Below are 14233 nucleotides of genomic sequence, written 5' to 3'. Positions count from 1 at the left end.
ATTCTAAATGACGATCAAAAACCTAATGATCTTTACGAAATCGTCTTATTTGTTGTGTTTATTTAGTGTAACTATTAATTAAAAACTATTAATTGTAAACAAATATTTATTATTTAATTGCATTCGAAAGTTTTGTTTAGTCATTACTCATTACCATAGTTATTACTACAGTATGTCAGTAATATTATATAAAGAAATGTCCGAGTTCGACGGACGGTCGCCTTGTAGTGGGGTGATAACAAACGATAGTAGTATAGTACCTACACGGCTAAACGATAGCACATTAGTACCTAGTCGTATGTAGTATGTACTATGTACAATGTACTCATTGTATTCAATTAATTGCGGGTGGTTCTAATGATTATTAATATAATTAGAGTACCCACCTACCTATCATAGTACCTATACATACCTCTAGTTTTGAAACGTTTGAAATACTCTTGACCCTATATTATAAATTATACATTATAATGTTATACATTGGGCCATTGGGGTTTAACCAGTGACGTATTGCTCAAAATATTCGTAGGTGTTCGCCTTTTTTACGCAGATAGGTGACAATGGTAGAAACCTAAAAATTAAGTTAAAAAAAATATATTTCCTTTCGACCCTTAATATGACTATCAGATTCAGTACAAGTACCTTACCAGTTACCTACCTAACCAATACTTTTGGTAATATATAAGTCAATATACTAACGTAGATACCTCAGAACAGTGTAAACATAGGTTCTTGATATACTTAATTAGGCCCATTGCCCATATAGCTCAAAATTAATCTAAATATGATGACAATTTCATTGTGTATACCTATAATAAATACTAAATAATTATATATAGGTACCTGCGTCACAGTGAAAAATTTCTAGTCCCTAGGCACGAATAATATTTTCAAATTTCAACGAAATAACTTCAACCATTATTTTTCGTTTGAATATCTATAATTTTATCAAAAATTTAATTTTATATTATGTGCTATTATATATATTATGCAATTTTTAGGTTACTGTATGAACAACTTTTGAGGAACCTAGTATTAAATATTCAAATATGAACTAGGTACCTAAGTACCTAATTGAAAATTATTTAGATTTTTCACTACAAATAATTTACAAATTTACGTAATTTTGTGAAAATTTTAACTTATCGTTAAGATATATGGTACAGGCGTAGATTCTCCAACCCCCGTCGGCCGTATCAAAATGTATTACCTATTTAATTAATTTAAATTTAATATTTTGTGTTATCCCATTGTTATATTATTTAGTCACAATCACAAAACTTCGTCTGTTATTTTTATAACATAAATTTATAAGTTGTTGATAACAATATTATTATATTGAAGATTGGACTTTGTTATAAGATTTATAGGTAACTACTACAATACTACATGTCTTATCATTTAAATTTGTAAATAATATTTTATTGTGAAATTATAAAAAATTATTTGATAAGAAAAGGGTAATTTTTAATTGTAAATAATTCATAAAGACATAATTGAATGCATTCAATGCAGTTTATGAAAAAAAAAAATATTCATTATAATTAATATAAGGAATTATTATATGTATATATATAAATACATATGTAAATATACTAAATATATATATATATATACTCGTATTTACCAGTAGATAAATAGTAAATATGAATACATATTTATAATCCCCATCCCCGTTAATAATGTAAGCTGGATCCGTGCCTGATATGGTACCTATATAGTAAATTTTAATAATACAGTACCTAATTAAAGTAGTACAAGATAACTATATTAATGGGTGACTGTCCAAAGTTGCGTCCCAATATGTACCTTTTTAATGTAAATTTCGTCCCGAGTATTTTTTGAGTATATGTAAATTGCGTTCCGTGTATTTTTGTGTATGGGTATTTTTATTTACAAACAATTGTACATAACAGGTACATAAAATTGTCAATTTTAAATCAACAATTAGAAACACATTATCATTTAACAGCTATCGCACTACATTTATCGTATTTTAGATAAATAATTATCTACCACAATGCGTGATCCATCATTCCACCTTGATCTATATATTTAGCATATAAAGTCACAAACATATATATTATATTTATGTGTCAATGGATCTTCGCAGGAAAATAATCGTGATCCGTGCATGTTCTCATTTACACCAGATTTTTTAATGCTTTATTAGTTATCACTTTTTATAAAACTTATAGCTATAGGTATACAACAAATAATTATAGGGTATAATTGACGATTAGTAATAAATTATATGTGTATAAACTATTATTTAAAAAAAAAACAATATATTATACTATAATATTAATATAATATAGGTGGGGTTACTTTATGTAAAATTAATATTTTATCCTTGATAGATTATAATACTTATATTTCAACTTTCAAGTACCAAACATAAGAGTATTCATTCAATGTAGGCAGAAGGCATGTGCCTACATAATAGGCAGAAAGCAAGAGTATGCACTAAGATTACATATTTTTAGGTAAGAAAAATACGTATTTGCTTTTTATCAAAGCTGAAACCTTTAATAATAATATATTTAGATATAATACCTATCGTTTATAATAAAATGGTCTACTACAAAATGTAATGATTCTTCTTTTAAACTTCAATAATATTTTGATTGAAACAATAACTATTATAATATTTGTCTATGATTGATGATGATAATTTAAACAGTAGGTATGATTTAAAATAGTTAATGATTAAAATTTAAAATTAATATTTTGCATTTACTGCAGTTTACAATTGTAAATAATAATTATTATGTGTAACCTTCGTAGTTTGGAAAGTGACACCTTTGTCAATTGCTATTCTAAATTGGCGTATTGTATTTGTCTAATAGATTTAAATGATTTAATTAAATAGATTACTTTTAAGTATATCAAAAGACCTAAAGAATTAAAAAAAATTTTAAAATAAGCAGTGCAATTTTCATTAGAATGTATTCATGTGCATAATTTAAAATAATATAGGTATTAGAATTCGCACATAAATCATCTGCTAAGGTTTAATTGAATACGGCAGGTATAGCAAAGTAAATGATAAGAACATGGATCAAAAATCTTTATTCCTATTTCCTGCAAAGATCTATTCGTGGATCTTGTGGGCTACCGGTCACCTCATTAAAATTCAATAGGTTACCAGACAGTAAAAAAAAGAAATAGGTAAATAGGTTACGTGCATGGTTATCTAGACCGGTTATGTAGTCAACCGTGGTTCGCGGTCGGTGGTCGTATGGTTTTTAAAATCAGTTGACTCTTATTGACACGATATATTTACCTCCGAAAACATGAATTTTTAATGCATCGATCACACTAACAAAAATGGTGACAGTTCAAAAACTATAATATTCACTATAGGTATAAAAAAGTTTTTGTACACGCAGCAATGTAGCATATTATTAATATAAAAGTTATACAATTATAATAATTGAGTGGCATGGCGCACATCCCGCCGCCGCAGTGGTCGCCCTTGGTCAAAATGTACGATAATAGCGACGCATCACTTCCTGCGGGCTACGAACAACGCTAAACCTATTGTCTAGTAATAAATAATAATCACGATATAAATTATTCGTATACTGTATATATTTATTTTGATTTCATACGGCTGCTTAAACAAATTTATATAGTATATATAGATATAGTCGATATAGATATAATATATATTATATAGTTATTTTAGTACACGACGACCAGTGGCGTCGGAGAAGGGGGGAAATTGACCCCTCAGATGTAATCCAAGGGGGGCAAAAGTATACTTAGCCCCCCTGCTACATTAAAATTAAAGGATATGCAATTGTATATTACGTTTAATTTATACGTTTTTGTATTCAAAATTGGTCTCATTTTCATGAATGTATGAGAATGTGCGTAATAATATTATTACTATAATAATAATTATCGATTTTTTATTTATATATTGTTACTTTATAATATAACTTAAAAACTAAAGTAAATATGTTTTATGTTTTGTTTCAATATATATAAATGTATAAATACATTTATATAATTCTTATATTATAATATACTACCTATATCAACATTAAATGAATAAAATATTAAGAAAGGTTTTCTGTTATAAATAACAAATAAATATATAATAGTTGTTATAATAATAGATGTTTTGCCCCCCCCCCCCTCATGAAAAATGGTTCTGCGCCACTGACGACGACGATGAAAATTTTCTAATTATTAAATGTTTGAATATATTATGTTTATTCATAGTAGCCACTAGCCAATAGATACCTAACAGCCAACTGGCAACTACCTAAGTCTTAAAGTCAAATTTTTTTTTATCATAATAACAACTCAACAGCAAAGACAATTAGTTGACTTATAATTTAGGAGCCTCATCTATTAGTCTTTGATTGGTTATGCAATTTAAAACGACCACATTATCATTTATTGAATGCGCTAAACGTTCAATATAACATTTTTATTTTTTAATACTGAAAATAAAAAATATTTTGACTTATTTCTAGTTTTTTTTTTTATAATTATCAATTTATTTGTTGGGTAAAAAAGCGAGAAAATGTAATACAAAGTGCCTGATATATTGTTACAATAGCAGTTGAAAAATATTAAAAATACATAGGCACACATTTTTTTTATGAACATTTAAAGATTGAATTTTGACAACATTTATCAAATTTAAAATTTAAAAATGATTTTGTAGTTCAAAATGTATAAATTGTTCAACTTTTATAGCTAATGATTGAAAATTTAAGACTATAGGTTTTACGTGAATAGGTAAATAAATTACTTTATTTACGATAATATCATCAAATATACTTAGTAATATTATATCATATAGGTTGACCGTCTTCGCTCAGAATCGTTTTTCGTATACAATGCGGTATTATTCTATCATTGAATTCAAATGTAACACCATCGATTACAGTGACCCCCTTGTAACCTACTGTACAGCAGATTTTTGTTTTAAATTTTCAATATTTAGCTATAAAGCTAGAACATTTAATACATTTTTAACAACAAAATAATTTTTAAATTTTAAAAATGTTGTCAAAATTTGAATTTTAAATGCTTATAAAAAGAATTGGAAACTGAAAATGTCCGTAAACCGCTCAAAAGAAGTCAAAGTATTTTGAAAATTGTATCGTGTATAGAAAATGCTAATATAAATATTCAGTGAAAATTTCATATATCAACAGTCTTTTGTTTTAGTTACACAAAAAACCAAAATCGATTTTTGAATTGCTTTTCCCTGCATTTTTGAAAGCTATTGGAAATTTAAAATGTTGACCTCCCAAAAGCACCAACTATATTCACTTTTCCATCGAACAAGATACTGTGCAAGAAAATCGAAGCCGTGTTATTACTGCCCGAAACGGCGATGAAACACAAAAATAAAAATATAATAAAAAAAACACACATCATTTAAAATCAATACATTCATCGTTTTGCTCAGAATCTAAAAAAAAAAAAAATCTTGCATATAAATTTTTAATATTTTTAAGCTGTTATTGTAACAATAATATAGTGAGAAGCCTTGTATTAACGTAAGAAGCTTTTTGACCCAACGAATACAATTTCATTAAGTATAGAAAATGATAAAATAAATATAATAGGTATGTTGTAAATTTTAAGTATCTACCATTATTTGTTTTTAAATTACAACAAAATAAGAAAATCGCATAAGAAATCGAGTGAATATCCAATATTGTAAAAATTTGTACTTCAAACGCTCATACAAATTTAATTTGACTTTCCAGTAGACATTTTTTTATTGATAAATGTAGAGAAACTTATGAGGGACCTTGTATTAAAATGTCATATCTTAGATATAAAAATAATAATTTTTATGAATTTCTAACTCAAAATAATTGGCAGTTTCGTGATTTTTACAAATTATGTCAAAATTCAAACTTCAGAATCATAAAAAACTTTTTTTTGTTTACTTATAAATACCACTAACAAAGTAACAAGAACTTACGAGGTTAAAATAAATGAATAATAATCGAACATTTCATATACCTGTAAATGGTTCCACAACAAAATATCCCAAAACCAAAATATTCAATGACAGAATATCCCGCGTAAATATTTATTCAAAATTTATTATTTAACCTTCATTATAAAAGTTGCGATTAGATTAGAAGTACCTAATAATAGCACTTTACCTATCTAAATTCATTGTCTGTTATTCGTTATTTTGTTAATGGTATAGTGTGTCGTTTGACGTTTTATATCATTACCTACAGGCTACAATGCGTGTCGTGAGTTATTAGCTATAATAGTCTTAAATTATATTATTAATTATTTAACTGTTTTATAATTTTGAAATAAAAAAATCTTAAAATTTATCCAAAGCAAAAAAAAGCAATAAATTATACTAATAGTCGAAGGCTATCCATTCAGTGAGCCTACACCGAAAGAGTGAAGAAAGATAAATATTTCAAATATTTATTTAAACTTTTTTCAATTGTTTTTTTTTTGTGTTCTATAAATGTAAATAATAAATGTATTGTATAAACATTTATGCAACTTTTATAAAAAAGGTTAACATTTTTAATTATTATTTACGCGGGATATTTTGTCATGGAATATTTTTGCGGGGGATATTTTGGTTTCGGTATATTTTTTCGGGGATATTTTGACGTGTCCCCCTATAAATAGCTCAACATGAGTCAAAATATTTTGAAAATTTGACGGTGTATAGGAAATAAAATCATAAATATTCAGTGAAATGTCCATGTATGTCTATGGTAATTTTTTAGAGTAAGGTACCAAAAACCAAAAATAATTTTTTTCTCGGTGCTTTTGAAAATCACCGGGAATTTAAAATTTTGAACTTCCGAATGCACCAACTAGATTCACTTTCCCGCTGGAAAAAATACCGAATTTGAAAATCGAAGTATTATTTCGATTACTTATCGTGTACACAGACACAAAAAAAAATCATCATCGTAAAATCCAAACATTCATCGCTCCGATCAGAATTTAAATGTTATTCATTGGATATGCGTCAGTGTAACGCAAGCATCTGTAAATGATATAAAAAACAAAAATTAAAAAGTATTGATTATCCTGTATATGCCATATGAATGTTACTCACTTACTCATATAGGAAAACCAATAAATATCTTTGTCATTGTTCATGCTGTCGTCAATCGTCATACAGACAAAAAATCTTGCATCATTCAGTAAATATTTATGAAAAAATATCCAACATTTTAGAATTAACAAAAAACAACTCAATCTGTGTTAAGTGATGTATAGTGACATAGTGACATTGACAAAGCGTTATTATTTTATCGATAGCTCAACTGCTCAACTCAATATAATTATATATAATCTAACCGAAAATTAAATTTAAAATTTAAAAAAATAAACAAATTTAAATAGTTATGTAACAATAATTATTTATTTATTATAAGTATTTTAAAAATACTTTATCTTAAATTCATGAAAGTGTTACTATTATAGTCAACCTAGAAAAAAAAACATGATTGTTTAAAATACTATAATAATAATTTACATATAGTATTTTTACCATTGATCATATAAATACATAAATATTATATATAATCAATGATATTAAAGATTTCTAAAATAAAAAAGGTACCTACCTACACAACAACAAATAATATATAAATAACAAAATATTCAAAATAATATGTACCTGCCTTCGTTGAGAAAAATTTAACTTGAAACTCCAATACCGAGATATGTTGGTCGATTTGACTATTTGTGTATAGTTTGGTTTTGGCATGTCTTAAATATAAATCTAGGTAAAATAGATAGATATTTGATAGTTGCTGGTAGGTACTTAACGTAATATATATTATACCAATATGGCAACATAATAGGCGTAATGACGTACCCATAATAATTGTTAACCCATTTGAATAAATCATTTTTTTTTCAACTACAATATAAGAACACTTGTTAACAACATATGCAGATATTGCAAATAAATGTATAGGTATATATTTTAATGGTTAAAATGTAATATTTGTTTCTAACTTCTGTATGATAAAAAGAACACCAGATATTACCATACCAGTATCTAGTACAATATCAATTCGTGAAACATACTTAGGAATATATTCTATACGATTTCAAGTCATATTAATTTATATTTATGTACTTCAACATGTTTTATTATAACTTAGAATTAAAAAATCGTAACTATTAACAACTGTAGTAATTATAAAAATACGGTATTATAATTTATAATATAGGTACTTTAAAAAATAAGTTTTTATTTTAAATATCGTATTCAAATTTCAAACTTTTAAAGTTCAAAGATTATGTTTAAAAAATTAATACTGATCATCACTATTATTTTTCAATTTGGGACACGGAGTAAGTTTAATGAATTATATTTAGGTATAATTAATTATTTTAAAAAAGTTTTTAAATATATTTATAGTCAAGTATTGAAAATAGTTCATTTAAAATATAAATTATTCTATATTCATATTCTTTAAATAAACTTGTTATTTCTTTAAGTTCATTACTAATTAGTAAATGAGCTTGGGACCAGTTTTTCTTTCTTATAAAATTAACTAAGTTTTTCTCTCTTTAACGATTTTATTAAATATATATATCAATAGACTTTAATATAATGCCTGGAAAGTGTTATGTAGAACTTCGATATAAATTATAATTATTTATGTGGGTACATACATTTCAAATACCACTCCTCGTTCGTCGTTATATCTCAAAAACTACAAACCGTACGAACTTGAAATTTGGAATAGTGGTTTCTCTAATGATCAAGACAAGAAAGAATTTTCTGAAATTAACACTTTTTTTTTAATAATGATTGCTATTTATTGAAGATTATAATAGTAATAGTAATAGTAGGTAATTAGTAAAGTTATTATTTATTAATTTTTTTTATTGTAAATAAATGGTTGCCATTGGTTACTATTGGGCAGATCAAGTACAGGTTGTCGCGCTTATGGCCTCTAAAATAACTGTATCTTAAAACCAAATGTATGTGTGTATAGTTTATATTATATAGGTATTCTACTCAGTTAAATTTGACGAAAATTTTAGAGATGTCCGCGGAAATGTTTAGAGAGTAAACTGTTTAAACCACGTTAAAAAATTACCTAATATTTAATTCAATCCTTGACTTATATAGTTATATGATGGTTACACATCTAGGTCAAATTATTTCACAAAGCTATAGGTACACTGACGTCAATTTGTCTGTGATTGGGGTACACTAAAACTGAGATGGGTCATGGGTAGGTACACTCAAACCGAGATACATGTATCTATATAGCGTATATAGACAATAATATAAGATTTGTCACAAAAAAACTGCACACGAAAATATGTAACTAAATATATAATTTCCAGCTGGAAGGTTTCATACGACAACACAGATATAGGTTTATCTTCTTTTAGATAATGAATGAGAGCTCATCTGTAAGATTTTGAATTTGAGTTTGAATTTTAAGACTATCGGTGGAAGCTTTATACAGAAATAATCATCGACACCGATTAGTTTTATTAGTGATGCACAATGCACGTACATCTTTGTATAGTTTAGTAGTGAGCACGCCCCTCACGGAGATAAAAGGGAGCTGAGGTTTGAAAACATCGTCGGAGCTATCTTTATTTTGTACTTTATTTTGGTTCGTTGACGAGATTAGACCATGGTCCAATTCTGGAGGCTCATCATTTTCAGATTAATTAAGTTGATTTGATCGATTTGTTTTTTTTTATTACTTTATTGCAATTTCGTGTGAATCGGATAGCTTGAAGTTTACGTTTATGAGGAGGTAGATAGAATTCTTTTATTTTTAACCAGATGAGGATGAAACACATTTTATCCATTTAGATACGTAATTACTAATTACCTACACTGTGATTACGACGTGATGACTGTAGTCTGTAATCTTAATATAAATAATTGTACACGTACTTATAGTAACAGTGGCGCAACCAGAAGGGGTGGATCCTCCTCCCTGGCTAATGTCATAGTATTTATTTTTATTTTTTTTAAGATTCCCCGACATGGTCATCAAAACGTATTGATTTCTTATTTATTAAGTAATTGTGTTTATTCAGTTAAACATAGCAAATAAGCTGATAATAACAGTAGACTACAGATTGTGAATAATGTAACTCTAAACTAAAAGCACTTTCGCTAATAATTATTTAACTCGTTATCGCCAAATGCCAACGAGTGCAGTGTGCAGTGTGCACTATTAATTATAGAAACAACGAGAGCGCGCGGATACACGTGTCGTGTGTATCAGCCGAAGAAAATTGTTAAAATGATTATTGATTATATCACGGATTATATGAAAATCTGTGATTATATTATAGGTAGACAGGTAGGTCTATTTATATAATTTATTATGTGTGTGTAGACTAAACACATATTTTATAATATGTATACAAGTATACTATATAATGGAAATATTGCTATATATTATACTATTATAGTAGTATAGTATACTGTAATACGATAATTCGTAAACTTACTTATTAGTAGTTATCTATAGTTATAACTATGTTGTTTTTGCAAATTATTCATATTTTTGTTTTTGTTTTTATTCATAGGTACATAGTACATAATATTACAAGTCGCAACAATCCGGTATAAATATATAGGTATTTATTTGTGAAGTAGGTATATTATAATTTATAACATTTAATAATAATATTAATATAGTATTTAGTAGGTACTATTGGTACTTACACAGTTACAACACAGTACACTACTTACTATTTATATAGAAGTACCTATCATTGTAATATTCTATAGAATTTAAATAAGGCATATAGACAAGGCCAGATTTAAACTGTTGCCACCTATTTACTTTTTCAAATACCTACCTACTTAATACTTGACATAACGCTATTGCAATAGTATAATCGTTTTAAACTTGTAAATACTTGCAAGTTACATTGGATTTGATTGGACAACAGTTCTTTTTTACTTATATAAATATTGTACGACATAATATATTTCTTCAGTCTTAGCAATAAGCCAATAAGTAATAACTTAATAAATAGAATATAGATATATGTGTATATTATTCAATATTGACTGTTAGTATTATATATTTTCTAAAATGATTTAATAACAATTATATGGTGCTTAATGAATAATGGCCATAAAACAAAGCGATTTAAAAGCATTTCCATATACGTATATATTATACGTTTTTCACAACGGAATTTCCATTAACCATAGGTACCTATACCTATTGACCTATTATAGAGAATGTAGTTTCAGTATGAGGGGTTGAGTTTTTTGAATGAAGGGTGAAGGAATCACTAATCATCTCACATTCTCACCCTAGCTATTAATTATAGGTTATAGCATTTAGTATGATGGGTTGTATACATATAATATCAAAGAAACGGAAATTTAAACATTACACGTGATAACACCGATATAGGTACGCATTTGAACGGAACAACACCATGCATGACAAAATATGATGTACCTATGCCAATTACCAACATATACCAATACCACCTACGTTGGACATCGAGATGGCGGAAGATTGCAGCTACTGCAGTTGCAGCATGACAGCGGGCGACAGCTACTGCAGTTGCGATCGATCGATCGTTTACGTGCTCGATTTGGCGACTCCGCGGTTCGAAATCGGTGTCCGACAATCACCGCCGACGGACGGCGGCGAACTGTCGTCGAAGAGGCAAAGTCGTGCGTACAGATCGATGATGACCGCGGTCGGAGAAACGGACGTGGTCGCCAATTCCGCGGCTCGGAAACGATTTGCGGCCAGCGCGGAAGCGTTGCATCGCTCGCCGGCGGACCATCACTGCGGGCAAGCCCCCCCAGCCCCGCAGGAGCAGAACAGTCGCAGTGAGGTAGTTCCGTCGGCCGACCGAGACTCCTGCAGCGCTACCGATGGTCCCGACTTGCAGGCGACCGATCAGCAAGCACACGACTCGCAGACGACCGATCCGCAAGCTCCTGACTTGCGTCCTAACGAGTTTCAGATTACCGATCAGCTGCAAAAGTACAACTTTTGCGCAACCTATGACCCTCACGTTGCTAATTACTATGCTAACGACTTCTTCGCGGTCATCACGCCGAATGCTAGTGACGACTTTGACGCGGTGGACTTGACAGGAGACGACTACTACCGCCAGAGATCCGTTGACTTTGGTGGCTGGGAAGAACGTGCGCCCGCTGACTCAGCGCAGGCTCGATCTCTGGAAAACGGGACGTGGGGGACCAGGGTGCAGGCTGCAGGAGATGGCCAGAAGGAGAAAGGTTCGCTATGGACGAGGTTCAAAAAGTACGTAAGTCACGGACTGTGCTGTCAACAACATTAGATATAGAAATTAGAAGAGGTATCCGACAAATAAATTTCTCTATGCCACGAAAAATAAAAAAATCTACGCAGGATGAACTCAAATTATTTTATTACATAATCACCATTCTTTTCATTACATTTTTGGTAACGCAAAGGTACGGTTTCCCGGCAGCGTCAAATATGCAGAATTTAGATTTCTTACATTATTAACATTAACGTGAGCGGGGGGCTTTTATCCTACAAAACTAAAAAAGGAGTGGTCTTTACAGACTTTGGGGGCCTAAGCCCCTAAGCCCTTCAAGCCACCCCGCCGTTTTCCGTCAACGAGTTATGCAGTGGAACAGACCTATGTCCAGACCGATAGTGACGGTTAGACGCTGCAGGGAAAACGCACATAGGGCCGAAATAGTTTTCAGTTTGAATCCTCAAGAGTTTCGGTAAATTAAGTGTAATTTTTGCAGAACCAGTCGGTACCAGTACAATTGTAACAATTTTCATCTCAGGAAAAATTTAAATTAATGTAGTAAAAGTTAGTTGTTAGCAAAAATTTATGAAGAAGATCGGCGATTATATAGAAACATAGTTTATATTCTACATGTAGGTAGATGTGTCGTAAATATTAATTTCAGTTTTCAATATGTAGTAGAGGGGATGGGGGGCAAAAGTTTTTACTAGGCCATATTAACTGTAGAAAAACCATTCGGAATCCAATTTTCATCTTACATAGTTTATAATTACTACAAATACGTGGGGAGCTAATTAGCTAAATAAATATAGTTGGTACAGGTACTATTACCCAGGTACTATACCCTCCCCTCAATGGTATCATTTTAGATTTTTCTAGAGTCGTCGAACTAATTTAACTTCAATATTAAACGTAGGTAGGTACTAGGCAACTGCTAAAATAATATAACTAAAAAAGTGAAAAATATTAAATATTGAGTGGGGGGGCACTTAAACAGCCAATTTTAGAAATAGATTTTCTCAATAGTAATTTAGGATAACACGCCATTTAGTAAACGTGGAGCAGTGAAGTGGTGAACAATGCATTTGATGATATGTTATGTAAGAACTAAAAAACTAAATCCGAGAAGAAATTGGCAATACTGCTTAAGAAAATCTGATGAACATCGTGACGTATTAATTTTTAAAAAATAAATGGCATGTTATGTACTTTACTTTGTTTTGATCTTAAATCATATACTATAGCTAGTATATGATCTAAGAATTTAATAATATTAATAATTCATTTGCATTATTCTTTTTATTTTAAAGTTAAACTTGGAAAATCGGCAGTTTAAATGATCCACCCTGTACGATCAGAGCCATAGACCTATAAACTATGAACTCAGCCTTAGTCTATAATCACTGATCAGAGCGGGTTTATCAAAAATCACGGATATAGGTATTTAAGAATGGTTGTTTTGTTTTTAGAACTTTTTCTGTGTTAGTTGGTTGAACTGGCGTCGGAATGAAATAAAATTATAATTTATAGGTGATTTAGTGATTATCATATTGTTGTTATTGTAGGTAGGTCATAAAATATCATAATATTGTATAACCATAATAGTAATAATATAATCATATCCACATCTTTCCGTTCCACAGAAGAATATTATACAATAATAGCTTGCACTTAAAAGTACATGCCTACCTTATAGATATAAATATAATAATATGTTCCTTAATCGGCTTAATTCTTCATAGTTCACAGTTCCATACAATAAATACATACTACCTACTTATTAGCTATTAATAATAACTTATTATATATACCTACGCAAGTGTATATACTATATATTTTATAATTTATTCCAACTAAAAAACTACCAATTAATTATTATTATAACAATAATTTCTCAATGGCCAATGCCTATAGAATTTAATACTTAAACAAAACGTCAAAATTATTATAATAGTTATGTTTTTTTGCCAACAGCCAG

General features: G+C 29.1%; 1 protein-coding gene across 6 annotated transcripts; it reads left to right on the top strand.

Annotated features, from left to right (window-relative positions):
* Positions 1 to 2362: 2362 nt before the first annotated feature.
* LOC132943318 (uncharacterized) lies at positions 2363 to 12386 on the top strand. 6 transcript variants are annotated; one of them, XM_061012266.1, is made up of 3 exons: positions 2363 to 2486; positions 10558 to 10608; positions 11403 to 12386. In XM_061012266.1, exon 3 carries the CDS (start codon positions 11500 to 11502, stop codon positions 12307 to 12309), a length of 810 nt encoding a protein of 269 aa, XP_060868249.1. In that variant the 5' UTR covers positions 2363 to 2486; positions 10558 to 10608; positions 11403 to 11499; the 3' UTR covers positions 12310 to 12386. The 6 variants fall into 6 exon arrangements, with proteins under 6 accessions (XP_060868249.1, XP_060868247.1, XP_060868245.1 ...); XM_061012264.1 differs by having other exon boundaries at positions 10558 to 10623; XM_061012262.1 differs by lacking the exon at positions 2363 to 2486 and adding an exon at positions 8069 to 8337.
* Positions 12387 to 14233: the final 1847 nt, after the last annotated feature.

The sequence above is a fragment of the Metopolophium dirhodum genome, chromosome 4 (genome assembly GCF_019925205.1).
Source record: "Metopolophium dirhodum isolate CAU chromosome 4, ASM1992520v1, whole genome shotgun sequence".
In the NCBI taxonomy this organism is placed as follows: domain Eukaryota; kingdom Metazoa; phylum Arthropoda; class Insecta; order Hemiptera; family Aphididae; genus Metopolophium; species Metopolophium dirhodum.
The sequence above is the reverse complement of the archived record's forward strand: the minus strand, read 5'-3'. Positions and strand labels throughout refer to the sequence as shown.

Bases quoted from the DNA above. Each gene is read 5' to 3' on its own strand.
- LOC132943318 (XM_061012266.1), top strand. From the start codon at position 11,500: ATGGCGGAAGATTGCAGCTACTGCAGTTGCAGCATGACAGCGGGCGAC.